Source organism: Thunnus maccoyii, chromosome 11 (genome assembly GCF_910596095.1).
Source record: "Thunnus maccoyii chromosome 11, fThuMac1.1, whole genome shotgun sequence".
In the NCBI taxonomy this organism is placed as follows: domain Eukaryota; kingdom Metazoa; phylum Chordata; class Actinopteri; order Scombriformes; family Scombridae; genus Thunnus; species Thunnus maccoyii.
In genome coordinates this window covers 11508877-11524409 of record NC_056543.1, presented here as the reverse complement: position 1 = coordinate 11524409, position 15533 = coordinate 11508877, and the positions used below count along the sequence as shown (strand labels likewise).

Genomic DNA, 15533 nt, shown 5'->3' with positions numbered 1-15533 from the left:
ACAGTTAGCCACCCTGTAACAATATCTGACAAAAAGTAACAAACAAGTTTCAGATGTTGGCAGTATAAAGAGCATGTTCTTAAATCAAATTCTCTTAACATCTGCATCAAAGATATATAAACCCTACATAGGTATTAAGATTTTTAAGGTCACCACACATTTTGTTGTATTTTGTGAGCAAACATACAATACACAATATAGGTTGATATCACCATACTTAATGCAGATGTATATGATGCACAATTAAGAAATGCATGGCTAAATACAGTATATATTTATTAAAACTTATTTCCAGTAGGACACCAAATTGAATATACTATAGTTACTTAAATGTTGGTATTGCTGCATAATGTCCAGCAGAACATGTTAGAAGGTTTTAACATACATGCAGATGCAAAATAACTGATAAGACAAGTGCAGTGCTGTTCGTTGTGTCACAGTCGGCACCAATTCTGCAATTAGATTCACGTTGCCGTCTTCATCGACCTCATTATACAACAGTGACCTGGAGCTGAGAAGGAAGCAGTTTTTCATAACATAACAGCATAAGCTGAATGTTTTATTAAAGCCATTGCCTGGGCTACAGCTGCATTATCAACCAAACTGATACAGACAAAAAGAGAAATTGTTCCTCTCCACAGTTGATTTAATGCAAATAGCCATAAAAAACTGATGACAGACTACTTGAGTGATTTAACATGAAACCTTTTTAGGTTAACTAACATTGAAAAAAAATGATTTTTGGCATTTTTGAATCGATTCAGAATCACAGAAGAATCACAATTCTTATATGAATCATCCACCCCTATTCTGGGGTAGCTAAAAGAATAACTATTAGTTGTTTCTCTGTCAATACAATCAAATGCAGATTTTCCATGATATTTTATTTGTCCTAAAAACGTCCCCCTGTGTTTCAAAGACATCTTTTGCTGTTCATATTTTTGATGCCTGTCTCTGCTTATTCATTTGGATGTCAATGGATAAATCTTTTCCAGTCTGGGCACACCACCAGTTTCCCTCCTGGGCCACACTCGGACCAAAATGTCATTTTGCCACACATGATGTTGTATAATCTAATAGGCAGCTTGCAGTGAAGTTTTCTGGGCAAATTCATGCTTCCAACACTACCACACTGCGGGGTTTACTGAATATTCTACCCTCCATGCACCACTTGCCGGGCTTTTAAATAATATGAAAGATATTGTATGATACTGATGGATTTACTTGTGAACAGACAAACAGATTGACTGCAGATTATTCTGTGTGTGCATTGATCAAAAATAAGACCATTCTGTCCTTTATGACACATATTGTAGTAACATATGCTTAGAAACCATAGCTGTGCATACTGATATGATAGCCTATATGTAGGTAACCAGTGTATTTCATTTTGTTGCTGTAATGTCATTTGACAACTCAACAGCTTTTTAACCTGGGTTAGAAATATTCTATTATAGTTCAATATTTTCACATTGCAACTCCCCTTTCTCTTTGTTGACCCATCAATTTAGATTCAAACCACTGCTGTAGTCAAGTTTTTGTGTATTTTTTAACCAGAAAGTCACATGTACATCTGACAAAGTGCATACATCTGCAAGCAGCATTGAATGGGCTCTTGCATCTCGCATGCATTGGTGGGAGCGGCAGCCGTGGTAACGCTACTATCGTTGGGTTGACACGGCTCTGAATTATCAGGATTATCAGACACTGTGTGAATGGGTAAATTATTATTTCCTATGTGCAGTATGTTGCACTAGAGATGACATATTGGAAATTGTGTATACATTTGATTAACTATGTGTCATTTAGGCTTCACTTCCTGTTGCCCGTAGGCCGTACTACATATATAGTGAAATATGAATGCAGATATACATTAACTAGAGGGCAACTGATATGGATATACATTTTCATGAATATTGGACATTGCTTATAGGAGATAACTATCACTTCCTCTATCCACTATGTGGCACCGACTAATTATACATCATATTGCTGTATGTAGGTATGGTAAATGGACTGCACTTATATAGCACCTCTCCGGTCTTCCAACCACTCAAACTGCTTTACATTGCATGCCCACATTCACCCATTCACACACACATTCATATGCTGATGGCTATCTTACATTGGAGCCATCAGTACCATCAGCATATGAATGTGTGGGAAATCTAATGCATTCTCACACACCAATGTGAGTGCTTGTATAGTCATTGGGAGCAATTTGCGGTTCAGTATCTTGCTCAAGGACACTTTGACATGCTGACGGGAGGAGCCAGGAATTGAACCGCATATCTTCCAATTAGTGGACAACCTGCTCTACCTCCTGAGCCACAGCCGTCCCATATACGTTTCATGTAAATTCATGTAAATCGGATGATGTGTGTCAGATAAGGCCGACTTCCTATTTTCAATAGACGACACTAAGACTATGACACAATGTTGACATGTAGATGTGTTCAAGCCTGGACTCTTATCAATCATGAGAAATTTGGGGCAGATTGGACAATGTAAGGTTGAGTTACAACAACTTCTTGTTTCATTTTTTTGGCAAAAATAGATCAGCATGCCACATCAAGGGCGTTCCACAAAAACTCAAATGCTTTGCAATTTAACATTGCAAAGGTCTTAAGATGTCACCTACCAAATTTGAAGTTGCTCAGGTTAATTCTCTGGGAAAAGTTAGTTAAAGTACAATGCCTGTAAATGGCTTCACTTTGTGAAAAAATTGCACAGTAAATTCAAAATGGCTGACTTCCTGTTGGACTTAGGAGATGTTATATCTGCCTACCAAATTTCGTACATCTACGTCAAATTTAAAGGTGGGTGCTTTGACTTCGAAATTTTCTAGGGGGCGCCCTCAAGCCATTTTGCCACACCCAAGCCCAAGACCCATATCAGATATCAGGTTTCACCACTTCTGATGCATGTGTAAAGTTTCATGAGTTTTCAAGCACCCTTAGTACCTCAAAAATGCTAAAAGTAATTAAGGGGTGCTATAGAGCCAACATGCCACACCTAAGCCAATTGCAATATCAAATCAAAATACTAAAGGCCTCAAATGGCCTCAAAATGGCTGACTTCCTGTTTGAAAATTTTAAAAAATATACATTATGTCCAGAATGATGAGAGCAATGATCCCACCGAATTTCATGAACATCAAAGCAACTTTATCCCAACATGGCCATGCATTTGGGGGTGCTATGGAGCCCGCTGGCCACGCCCGAGCCCAATCATTATAGAACTTTTCGCCAGATCTGACATGTGTGCAAATTTTCGTAAGTTTTCAAGCATCCTAAGCCCCTCAAAAATGCAATGGCATAGGGGAATAATAATAATCTTTACAAAAAGAAAAATGCCAGATCCTGGCACTTCTGTGCTCACACCCTATGAATCAAGAATATCCAAAGTCTGCAGTGGTTGTAATGTGTGTTTATTACGTGTAAATAGTTGCTTTTCTTTGCAGACTGTTGCGTATTCTCTACCTGTTTCCTACCTTTTGCACTGTTGTTTATCAGTCACACTGGCTTACCACAGTGAAGAGCCAGCAGGATCACTGGAATAATTAAAGGTCAACAAGCGGTGCTGGAGATAAGGCTGATGTTAATGAGGCCTGTATGCCAGGCAAGGAGACAGAGGAGGGAAATGGCAGGGGACGCTAGGCTCAATGTACAGTTTTTTCTATACCTCCCATCTTGGATAGGCAGCACACCTATTAAATATTCAAGATACAATTCCACTTGAATTGATATGATTAGATTTGCATGTGGATGTGGTCACAAAATTGGCAGTGGTTGTTTCAGGATAGAGAGTATGTAGCATGTGTATCTCATCATATACACATTTCACTAGTAAAAAAGGCAGTACTAAAATATATTTCACCGCATTATAGCACAGAGCCGAGGTGACTCAGTGACTACCTGTCTAGATGCTGAACAGGCTTTCAAAAGACAGTCGAGTCCACACCCACACACACCTACATCCATGGTTGACTGCAAGATTAAAAACCAAATGGTGCAGCAGTAGGTCTGCTATTATTTTGCTCTGTGTTATGAGACATTCCTGTTAGATCTCTACAATAATTAACTAACTTATCTGCACTGGGAAAGACTGGTTACTGGTACTATGCACCTTACTACTTGAATGGACTGCAATACAGCTTGAGAGACTTTAAAGTTTTACTGACTGATATTTTCATAATGTTTGTGATGTCAGTGTGTATGATGATTGTTTTGTGATTGTGATGTGAATGAACTGTCTTATTGTGATCCTGTGTATATGTAATCTGTTCTCAGGTCTCTCTTGCACAAGTGATCTTGATCTCAATGAATAAATGAAGCTTACCTAATTGTTAAGGTGTCATATTTTGAGGTGAAATAAGTATTAGTTTCCGATAAAAAGCACACAATCAAATCCCTGAAAACATATCTGATACATCTATCTATACGTGTTAATTGGTATTAAATCGAAACTGATAAATAGAAATGAAAGCAAGGACTAAAGCGTAGTCTCAAGGTGTCTGTTCTTGTCTCTCTGCTGTGTGTCTGAGGGTGTATATGTATAAATCTGCTAATTTGTCTGTCTTACCACTTCAGATTGTCTGCCTTCCTTATCACCTTCCTGACACTGCCTCGCCTGCCTCTAGCTCCCTGTAAGGGCCCCCCAGGGGTCCCTGTGTCCTGTCAGAGTACCACTGTGCCTGACTTTCATTAGCCAGCACCCCACAGGCTCTGTCACACAGCGTAAGCACACCCCAGCGACACATGGCAAAACCGAGCTGCTGCTACCCAGACTCACAGCAAAAGGCTATTTTGTCTTTGTGGCTGCCAGTAGCAGAATTTTGACCAAGAATATCTAAATAGCTTGATGCTGGTTCAATAGTGTGGTAAACAAGAAACAAAACAAGCAGCTTATTAGCACCTTTTGTGCAGATTTCATGTCAGATTTGTATTTAATTGGTTCTGTATTTACTCTTGGCATCAGTTTTGCGGAAAAAGTTTGCAAAATGAGATCTAGTCGAAAACTCTTTGTACAAAATGTTTGTTGTCATGCAACAGTCTTGTACAGAAGCTTTGAGTCAACCACACAAGTCTATACCAGAGTTATTGATAACATTAAAAGCGTGGAAACATAGTGCTCTTGCCAACAGTGTTTAATCGAGCAGATGGTGCTGAAAAGAGGTTTTGAGAGAGGTCAGATATGCTGGTAGAGGTTGTGTGGCCACTAGAAACATAGACAGGCTTCCTAATTTTCAGTCGCACTCTCTATTTCTGTCTCTATATATATTTGAAGCAATCTCTCCACACTCAGTTGCATCTTTCTTTCTTCCCCTTTTTGTCGTTCTCCGGTACTGCTGTTCATCTGTCCGTCTTGTCTGTTTTTTTTGGCTGGATGGCTACACTCATTTTTCTGTGCGTGAATGTGTGTGTGGTCTTTGGGGCACTGGGTGGGGGCATGTGGTTTGTCCTATGGGATTCATGTTGTGGGGGATGAGTAGGTTATGCATCCAGGAGGGCAATGCTTCAGCAGTTACACGGAGTCACTATGTACTCCCACGATGAGCACCACACCACCACACCCTACTGCTGGAGCGAGAGAGGTAAGGGGGCTTCGGCCACAAACCCATCAACTGCTGTCCTGCTGATTAATATACGTCCGTCCGTCCGTCCGTCCGTCACTCAGTATGTCAGTCCGTCATGTAGCCCTGTTTCATCTAAAACATGCCTAGAAGTGCTTGTCCTGAGGAGTAGGAGTGGGGTAATGCTGTCTTTCTAGCAGTGCATAGTGTATGTTTTGCAGGCAGCATACATTTTAACATACAGCACACAGTACAGTATATCCCCCAAGTCCCCATCAGTAGCAGAATGTCTTATGTGGCCTGTTTATTTTCTCTTAATGCCTAGAAATATTCCTGTGAATCGCAAAATCAAACATCTGTGGAAGTATAATTCAATTTTAGCCTGATATGTGCCCAAAAGGCTTTGCGCCCATCTGTAGCTGTTGTTACATAAAGTCTGCACTTTGTGTAACATTAGGCTGGGAATGCAGTGCTGCACATTGCCTGGCTCTAAATAATTCAGAAATGCAGCAATACAGAAATACTTTTATGATGGACGCTTTAAGTACACAATGGAGGACCTGAATGGGTAGCACTCAAAACCAGTTCAAGTGGTTTCTAGATTTGGTGCAACTGTCAGTGTGCGTGCATTGTTGTGTGTGTGTGCGTGCGCGTGTGTGTGTGTGTGTGTGTGTGAGAGAGAGAGATATGCATTATCTGAGTATGTCACCAGGTTGCTGAATAGAACTCGTAAGTGAATAAAAATCAGTCTTTTCTCTATAAACAAAGACAGAAGAAAGAGTGAGTGAGTGTGTGTGTGTGTGTGTGAGTGTGTGTGCGTGTGTGTGTGTGTGCGTGTGTGTGTACACATGGGGTTTGGTGTTGAAATATGTGTCTGTCCAGCTGTCCCTTTACAATGACTGATCACTTTGCTTCTCAGTGTATCACTTCTTTTCAATGGCATTTTCCTATTTGTTTCAGTGTTATATATTACATACAATCTACTGAAAAAAACATGTTTGACCTTTTAGAATATTTGTCTTCTGCGCTCCTTCACTCTCTCCTTACTGTATACTTTTTTTCTGTTGAACTTCTCATCCTCCCATACCACCCTTCTTTCTTCTTTGTCCACCACTTTGCTGCTCACTTCTTCCACTCTTTCGTTGTTGCCAAAAATTTTCCTCCCTCCGACTCTACCTTCCTCTTTCTATTTTTCTCTCTTGCCCTCCCTTCTTAATTGCTTCACGTCTCTCTCCTGTCGCATTGTTTCTGTATGTGCCATGCTTCTGTTGGTGGTGGCGGCTGCTGCTGCAGAGAGTCGTGAAAACTCCTTCAGCCGCTCGCGCAGTTCCAGTGTGTCCAGCATCGATCGGGACACCAAAGAGGCAATCACCACACTGCAGTTCGGAGAGTCCTATGGGCGAAAGAGTGACGCCTTGCCCACCCCGTGTCTGTGGGTAGGCACCAGTCTAGGCGTGGTCCTACTCATCCCAATGTCCATTCCCACCGACCAGGAGGAGAGGATGGAGGAATCTGTCACCATTGGCCCCAGTGGTAAGTCCCAGTGAGACAGGGTTTCATTACAGTTCTTCTGGTTTGCTTATTACCAACATTTCTGGTGTGCTCACTTTTGGTTTCAATTCAAAATAAAGTGGTTTAGATACATTTACAACCTGCCTGACAGGTTGATACGTAGTTGTAGTTGTGTCGCTGTGTTCCCAGATCTTGGTAATTACTTTGGTATCAAAACAGAAAACTAAAAATAAGATGTAGTGAACTAGAAGTGAAGTTCTAATGGAAAATCAACTCTACATCCTAAAACCCCATTTAAATCTATTCTAGGGCTTTAAACTTCTTTCAGTTTTGTAAACACCAGAATCAATACAAAGACTTGTACCAAATAAAAAGTCATTAAGAACCACTGAATGAAATCTTAATATCATATAATAAGTTTCTCTTATTTTAATCTTACTGGCATTTTGAAACTATTCACTCAGTACTACAAGAGAGACAAAACCTATTCAACTGTAGTGCAGTCTCGCTTCAGAGTACATCCTTTTTACTGAAAATGCTCTGCTCACCTGTAGCTGTGAAGCTGTGATAAATAGGTTTTATGCCCCACATGACAGAGAAAAGGCCTAATGTGGGTTTTCAGTGTTTGAATGTTCTTCATGACAAATGGACCTGACACACACAAAAATAGTACTCTATGTTTCCCATTTCTCTTTTTAAACAATTGTCATGAAACTTGCACACTGGGATTTGGAGTATACTGTAATGGAGCCTCTTTAAATGGCTAGCCTAACTCAAAATGGTGATCTGTTTCACCAGCAGAAAATATCCAAACTACTACCAAACTACTACCCATATTTAAGTTTTTCACGTATGACAAAAGTTCTTACTACATTTGATACATTAATAGGTTCAAGAGTTACCCACTGAAACAAACCTAACATTACCAAACCTGCATTAATTGAATTTTGGCAACCTGGAAGGCAGCAGACACAGAGCAACATTATCATTCATTTACAGTCAAAGTGAGTCCAATATTCACTCTTCTTCTAGTCCATGTGGAAAATAGCTGCTCAGTGCTTCACTTTGTTCACCAGCTAGTCACCTACTTTGTCTGTCTGCCATTTGGCACTAGGCAGGTAGTCTACAGTGGGTTTATCAGAGCTTTCTATCTGGGAATGACATTCTGAGAGTGGTGAGACTGAACCAGAACGGTAAAGTTGCAATCTGGAAAACCAAAGCGAATGAGCTGAATGCTAAAACACTCCGTTGAACTGAGGGCAACTGCATTTGGAAGCCCAACTCTCCCCTGGTCCCACTCATACTTCGGGGCTTCCATAACCTCATTTGTTTCAATAACACAGACATTTATTGTCATGGAGAACTTTGATTGGCATTGTCATGCACAAATCTGCATTGGCTTCCTTATTTACTCAAGTACAAACATAGATTTTGCAACCCAGTTGTGTTGACTTAACAAAACGGAGCCATTCAGACTTGCATTACCAGTTCAGAAACCCTGCTGTGTGAGAAAAAAAGGTTTCCTACTCAGAGTAAAAACATCAATAGACTCAAAAATCCAGGATCTTTGAAGCTGCTGTTTTTCTCTTGAGACTGAATGTACAAGAAGCAAGCTTATTACTGAAAGGTCACAGATTTAGTGCCAAGGAAAAACCAGGCAAACATAAAGCAAGTATTGTTGTTGCTGTGTTCTCAAAGTTCTCTTGTGAGTTTCCTGTAGATAATGGCTCATTTCTTACAGAGTAAATGTTGTCTCTGGGCAAAATGTCAGCAAACTTCAGTGTATATGTAAGTAATGATCACTTAGTACCCAACAGTAGATAATAGGTTATACAAGGCTCTGTCATGTGAATATGTGAACCATTCAAACAGTTCGGTTAATCTCATATGCATTACGCTCTGACAAAGGTCTATTTGACCAAAAGCAAAAGAGTGTTTGCAATGGAGATACTTCTGTTAAATGCTTTGACTTCTTTTAATTAGCACTAATTTTGACATCTCTTTGCTCGTGGTAAGATGTCGTACTGCTTGAAAGTTTTAGACTTCATGTCTTTCCCTCTTCCCTCTCTTGACTTTACCAAACAACCCCAGGAATGGTCTTGATGCTGAAAGGCTCCGTGTTGCGCTTTGGCTTCTTGGACTGCATGGGAGCACACATTCAAAGCCCCTATGAGGTTTGGAGAGACCTCAACGCCCCCGAGGACCCTGATCGACCACGGAGGCGCAAGCTGGTAAATTTTTCACCATCATCCTCCCAGGATGCCTGCGGAGAGGGACATCTGGCTGTAGTGTGCTCTGAGAGACAGGCCAAAGTATTCTTGATGCCCTCGCAGTCTTGCCTCTTTGTCCACAACATCACCGAATCATCCTTTGTACTGCGAGCCGACGTGGTATCTGTTTGTAACAGCGTGTGCCTGGCCTGCTTCTGTGCTAACGGACACGTCATGACGCTCAGGTATGACTTCAGGCACTCATCACATTGAATGATGCGCTTTCAAATCTTATGATAAACTACTACTTGTACATCTGTCTTACATTGATCTGTCTTATCAGATGTCTGTTTAGACTTAAGATTTTTACCTAAAGTGACATATGTGTGTTTGAATGAATGTCTTTCTGTGGTAATGAATATTTTTCTGCTTCATGAGTTTTTAAAAAAAAAGACCAGGCAGCACAATCAATTGTATAATAATAGAGATTATTATTATTCACAATTAATCGGATTTGGTTGAGTGCAATATTGATGCTTTGCGTCTAGAGTGCCTGTCTGAGGTATCTCATAAAGTGCTTCCTATTCACAGGCAAACTGTGATACATTATAGATATTTAATTTGAGGACACTGTGACTAACTGGTTTCTGTTCTTTAAATATACCTTTTCACAGCAGAGCAAATCTTCAAGTGTAATGTAACTGCATTTTCTATGTAGAGATAATTGATGGCACAGTTTCGTCCTGTTTTATTTATACATCTTAACTCCAAGAATACCATTTGATTTCATGTGATTTATTCATTTGAAGAAAGTTTTATTTATAGCTGTTTCATGCACATTGTGAGACTAAAGGCAGTCTTCTGTGTATCAAATGTTCACTATTAAACCACTTTGTTACCAAGAAAATGTGATAAATAATTCTTAGATTAACACTGATTAGATAATCATGTTTTTCACTTTTCTCTTGCTGTGTAGCCTAAATTCAACTGTGATTTGTGGTGCTGTTTGCTGTTTGCTTTGCAGAGTACATGTTTTTTATGGTTCTCACTCTGCCCACAGTTTGCCCAGTCTAAGACCGCTGATGGATGTCAATTACCTGCCTCTGACAGACATGCGCATTGCAAGAACCTTTTGCTTCACCAACGGGGGGCAGGCGCTGTATCTCAGCTCCCCGACAGAGATCCAGAGAATTACATACAGCCAGGAGATGTGTGACAACCTGCAGGTCAGCACTGCAGTCTGTGCGTGTGTGTGTGTGCGCGCTATCTATCTAGCTATCTATCTAAGGCATCCATGCATGTATCGATGTACGCATGAATGCTGTTCTAATTCGTGTCGCCTCACATTTTGGCTCTGAGTTCAGAAAAGTATTGGTGCAGTAAATAAGCAGGTGCTATTGTTCCCACCCCGGATGAAGCCCGGTGCTGACGGAGGCCACTGAGGTGAAATGTCACACTTGTCACAATGGTTTGAACTCCACTGGGTTGATTGCATGGATATGATTTTACAGTGTGTGCATGTGTGTGTACACATAGGTACATTTATATTCCTAGATGTGTTTATTCTTACTAAGAGTCATCACTGCACTCTCTATAATGAGAACAGTCACCGGTGGAGCTGGTAACATGATGCTGCCATACTGCCACCTACAGGCAAACAGTAGTTGCTCAGATTATAGTCTGGTTCTCCCCTGTTAAGACTTACATTATCATATAGTTATATATGTGTCAGAATTATAGCAGTTTTCACAGAGGTGATAAAAGGAGGAAACCCACCTTATCTCAGTGATGACCAATGCATGATCAGCAAATTTCACACCTCAATTTTACACCTCTGGTTCCAGATCAGAAAGAATTGTTCTGTAACTGTATTGATTGTGAAGCATTTCTTGTTTTTTTTTTAAATTTAACTTTCATTTCATTTGTTGTAGGAAATGTTGGGAGAGCTGTTTACACCAATAGAAACGCCAGAAGCCCAGAACAGAGGCTTTCTAAAGGGCTTCTTTGGAGGAAATGCCCATACATTCGACAGAGAGGAGCTCTGTGCGTTTTTTTGGTCTTTTTTATCTTTTTTTCCATATAAAGTGTTTCATTCATTCAATAAATGGTTCAAACCTAAGGTTAACTGTACTAACAATTTGCTAAAATGCCTCATAGCCATAATATTAAACCAGGATGTGCTTTATTTATATGTCTCCTGTTCTTTAATGCTCTTGTCTCTTGCTCTTGTTTATCTGATGTGGTCCACAGTTGGTGAGGCAGCAGCTGGAAAGGCTTCTCGGAGTCTGGCCCAGCACATTCCTGGGCAGGCGGGGTTGGAGGGCATGAAGGTTGCAGCTAGCGGAGCCGTGGGTGATCTGGCTCGGGCTCGCATTGCTCTGGATGAGAGAGGCCAGAGACTGGGAGAGCTGGAAGAACGCACCGCCCTAATGATGACCAGTGCAGAAACCTTCTCCAAACATGCTCATGAGGTGAAAACAAGACTATTGATATCTTATATACAATATGTTTAGTAGGGAGAAAAATTACAATACAAATTGTCAATATTCTAATTTGATCTAATTTGATATTTAAAAATATGCCTTTACAAATACTGTTGTAAACTGAAATAAAATTAAAGTGAGGATATGGTAAAGAAGAAATAAATGAAACTGATCACTCATTTTCATGATGACACAAATACACAATAATAGGATGATGTACAGTAACCGTAGTTATCGCTGACATTCTTCATCCTTAAAAAGACCTCATGTTGGTGACAATTCTCCATTATGTTCTCATCTATTTACTCTTAGAACGACATGCCGATGTTTAAAAATGAATTTTTTAATTTTTAAAAATTTTTTATGTGCTCTTATTCCAACGAAGTCCGCTCTATACATCTATAGAGCTATAATAACTTTATTCCTCACCACTGACATTTTGTGACGTCTCTTTACAGCTGATGTTAAAGTGCAAGGACAAGAAGTGGTACCAGTTCTAAAAGCAGGACAGACGGTTGAGACTGCCCTTGGACCGCTGGGAGCTTTATGCCAGGATGGGGACTTTCACTCTGCAGATGAGACAGAAAGAAAGACTCAAGAGTGACTTTGTCTTTGCTGCTTCTGAACTGGCTATACGTACGGCACTGTCACACTGTTGATGGACAAGGACAGGTTCCTTGTCTAGATATGTGATGAGAAGGACAGAGAGAGGATGGCAGCACCTGACGAGCTGAAGATGGAACCGGAGATAACCGACAAGTCTGTCTGTGTGTGGGTGGGTGTGTGTGCGTGCGTGCGTGCGTGCAGGTGTGCGTGCGAGTACGTGTGTGTGGTTGGGTTTTATGGACCTCACTGTGTAGATACTCAAAAGTTAAGAAACCAACATGAAATGCATGAAACTAAAATGGATGACTATTAAAAATATCCAACTGCCATATTAAAAAGCAGCATGCTACTTTAACAGGAGATACAAAAATAAAAAGTTTTATTTAATGATATAAGCCAACAACAGAAACTATGAAAAACTTTATATTTTTTGAAATATTGACAAAAAACTATATATAAAAAGGGAAATGTATACCTGCATTGCTATTAAGCCAAAACTTGTGTTCCTTTCCCTTTTTTATTTTCTTTTTTTTTTGGTTTGTTAAAATGTTTTTCTTAGTCTCAGCAAATATTACTTGACACAGTATAAATGCACATAGTTAGCTTTCTCTACACACACTAAAAATAATGCTACTGTAAAACTATGTTCTTACCATTTACTCTGGGCTGCACAGTGCAAACACAGATCAGTAGTATTTACACTTAACTCTGCACAGTCTAATCACTCTGATTTAATTTCACTTTTCGGCTGCTGCTACTTACAAAAGTGTTAAATGATGTGGAATATTTCACTCCCCAACCAGAATTGTATAAAAAACAGAGAACAGATAAGCGTGAGACGTATGCAAAGGCTTAAAAGAGTTAAAAATGTATTCTGGACACAGTGTGTTTATAAACCTATGTACTATTCACGTGCCATAAAAAACAAGATGAGTGAATCCACTCACTGTAAACTAACTAACAAAGAGCTAATATGTGGTAGTCAGATGAGACATAGACCTTGGAGTTGGCCACAGAGGGCATTTTTCAAAAGTCAAATAAGTCTGTTTTCTTTTAAAGACAAAAAAAAAATACATGAGGGTGTTTTTTATTTATTTTTTTGTTCTTGCTGGTTCACCATTTCAGTCTTTAGCTGCCTTTGTCAAATGTACAAGTTCAGTGAGCCATTAGGTTGTGTGTATGTGTGTGTGTGTGCGTGTAAGAGAGCAAGAGTGCCATACATGTTTAAAACAACACACTCTTTCTCTGCCAAAGCAATCAGAAATGAATGACACGCTCCCATCTCTCTCCACCTCCGTCTTTTAAAAGTCGTGATTTGCGCGTTTTCAGCGTTTTCGATAAAAAAAACCCGGACGGCCCTCTTTTCATAATCACAAACACTTTGTTTGTTTTAGTGATCGTCGCTGTCTGTGTGATGGCAGTACAAAGAGGAGTTGGCATCACGTCCATTTAATCGCTACCAACTCCCTCGTGAGTCGTTTATCAGTCAATGGTTCAGGAGAAGTTTTTTTTTTTTTTTTTTCCCAGTAATGTTCAGATGTGAGTCAGTGAAGAAACTATGTACATGTGTAAAACATTTGCAACAATTTCAACTGAAGGCAAATATGTTACTTTTTTGGTTCAATATTGTTCTTGATGACTATGATATCCTCTTGTCGCAGTCCTATATTTGATGGTGATGGCCTCTCAAAGGAAGGCTCTTGTATGTTAAAAACAACAAATGTTTCATGATACATGGTTGTGTATCATATCGTGATTGTGTTGTACATGTCAATGGGTAGCCACATGACGCGGGCAAACAGCATTAACTGAGGAGGATATCTTGTACTTGTGTATTTGTCTGTAGTTTGAATTGATCTGAAAAACCAAACAGAGGATTATTGATATCAATCTCTCACACATCAGGCCTTTATGCACACAAGCGTCGACACATATTAAGCATTCTAGCCTTGATCGTGTTGTCGTCATTCTCACGTAAAAATATGCACAGCGACATATACACTCAAAGCCTAAAAAAATAAGAAACACAGACACAAGTGAGTCTCTCTGCATTGCTAGTCATTTCTGCCTGCTTCCTGCCAGGCTGCTGAGACATTCCTTAGGCTTAAATGGCCTTCAAAACCATTTGTTTGTCACCAAACCTAAGTCACCTGAAATCCAAAAGCTGAGCCACATGGATTTTAGGAATTACACGTTATTTGACTCAATGAGGTGTCTTAAACTTGACAATAAAAAAAAAAAAATCAATTTCTCTCCTATCTCTGTACCGTCAATGAGATTTGTGTTCAGTGCAGTTCTTTCAGTTGCAGAGAAAACTAACAAAAACAGAAAATTGAAAAAAAAAAAATCAGACTTCTAATGACAGGGTGTTTTGTTAGTATGTTTTTGGTTTGTATGTTTTTGGTTTTTATATTAACTGTACAGTTCAATCTTGGGAGAAAGGTGAAACAAAAAAAAAAAAATGATAAAAGATAAAGACATTCTTGGGATATTTTTCTCTGTATATGTTGTACCTGTTACTGCTGGTACTGTATCTGGTATTCTGGCTCTGTCTAAATCACTGGAACTCTGTAGTTCTTCGCACTGTAGTATCCTGAAAAATCATTTCTCTGGTTTTCTCAATGATGGCAGCAAAGTTTGTCTTATTTAAATGGATTCTACCACTTTTTGTTCCTATTGATATTATACTAGTGTAATAGAAATTACTTGACAAAAAAGAAATGAAAATATGTTGATGCAAAAGCAAACTGAAATAAACATTGATTGATGTACACAGTTGAGAGCTCTGTTTCACTGGTCCCTAACCAGAATCAGCTGCTGTCATTTTGCTTGTATGTAGGTGCAACATAGTGTTTCCTGCTGGAGCTTTTTACCTTCTTATTTCAGGACCTTAACATCAGCGACCATTTTAGCCTGCAGACAGGAGATGTTTCCTCACATCAAGCAGGCTTGAAAGTGCAGCATGTCTTTTTTAATTACTATGTTACCTGATTTAACACAATGAGAAGCCTCAGCAAATTATCATCTCACAAGAAAAATGCATTTCTCAGAAATATGACCATGATAATGATAATATACCATTATTTTTCTTCCCCTCAGCTGGTTGAGCCAGCTGCTGGATGAACCAGCTGCTGGGTGAACCTGTCC

General features: G+C 39.6%; 1 protein-coding gene across 2 annotated transcripts in view; it reads left to right on the top strand.

The window, feature by feature from the left end:
- stxbp5l (syntaxin binding protein 5L) overlaps positions 1 to 15157 on the top strand; it is a 159788-nt gene extending 144631 nt beyond the window's left edge. For both annotated transcript variants that reach the window (XM_042425874.1, XM_042425873.1), the window contains 6 exons: positions 6869 to 7108; positions 9179 to 9542; positions 10358 to 10523; positions 11229 to 11340; positions 11548 to 11768; positions 12239 to 15157. In XM_042425874.1, the coding sequence (XP_042281808.1) occupies positions 6869 to 7108; positions 9179 to 9542; positions 10358 to 10523; positions 11229 to 11340; positions 11548 to 11768; positions 12239 to 12280 (1145 nt within the window). In that variant the 3' untranslated portion in view covers positions 12281 to 15157. The remainder of the gene's footprint in view (positions 1 to 6868; positions 7109 to 9178; positions 9543 to 10357; positions 10524 to 11228; positions 11341 to 11547; positions 11769 to 12238) is intronic.
- The last annotated feature ends 376 nt before the right edge of the window (positions 15158 to 15533 follow it).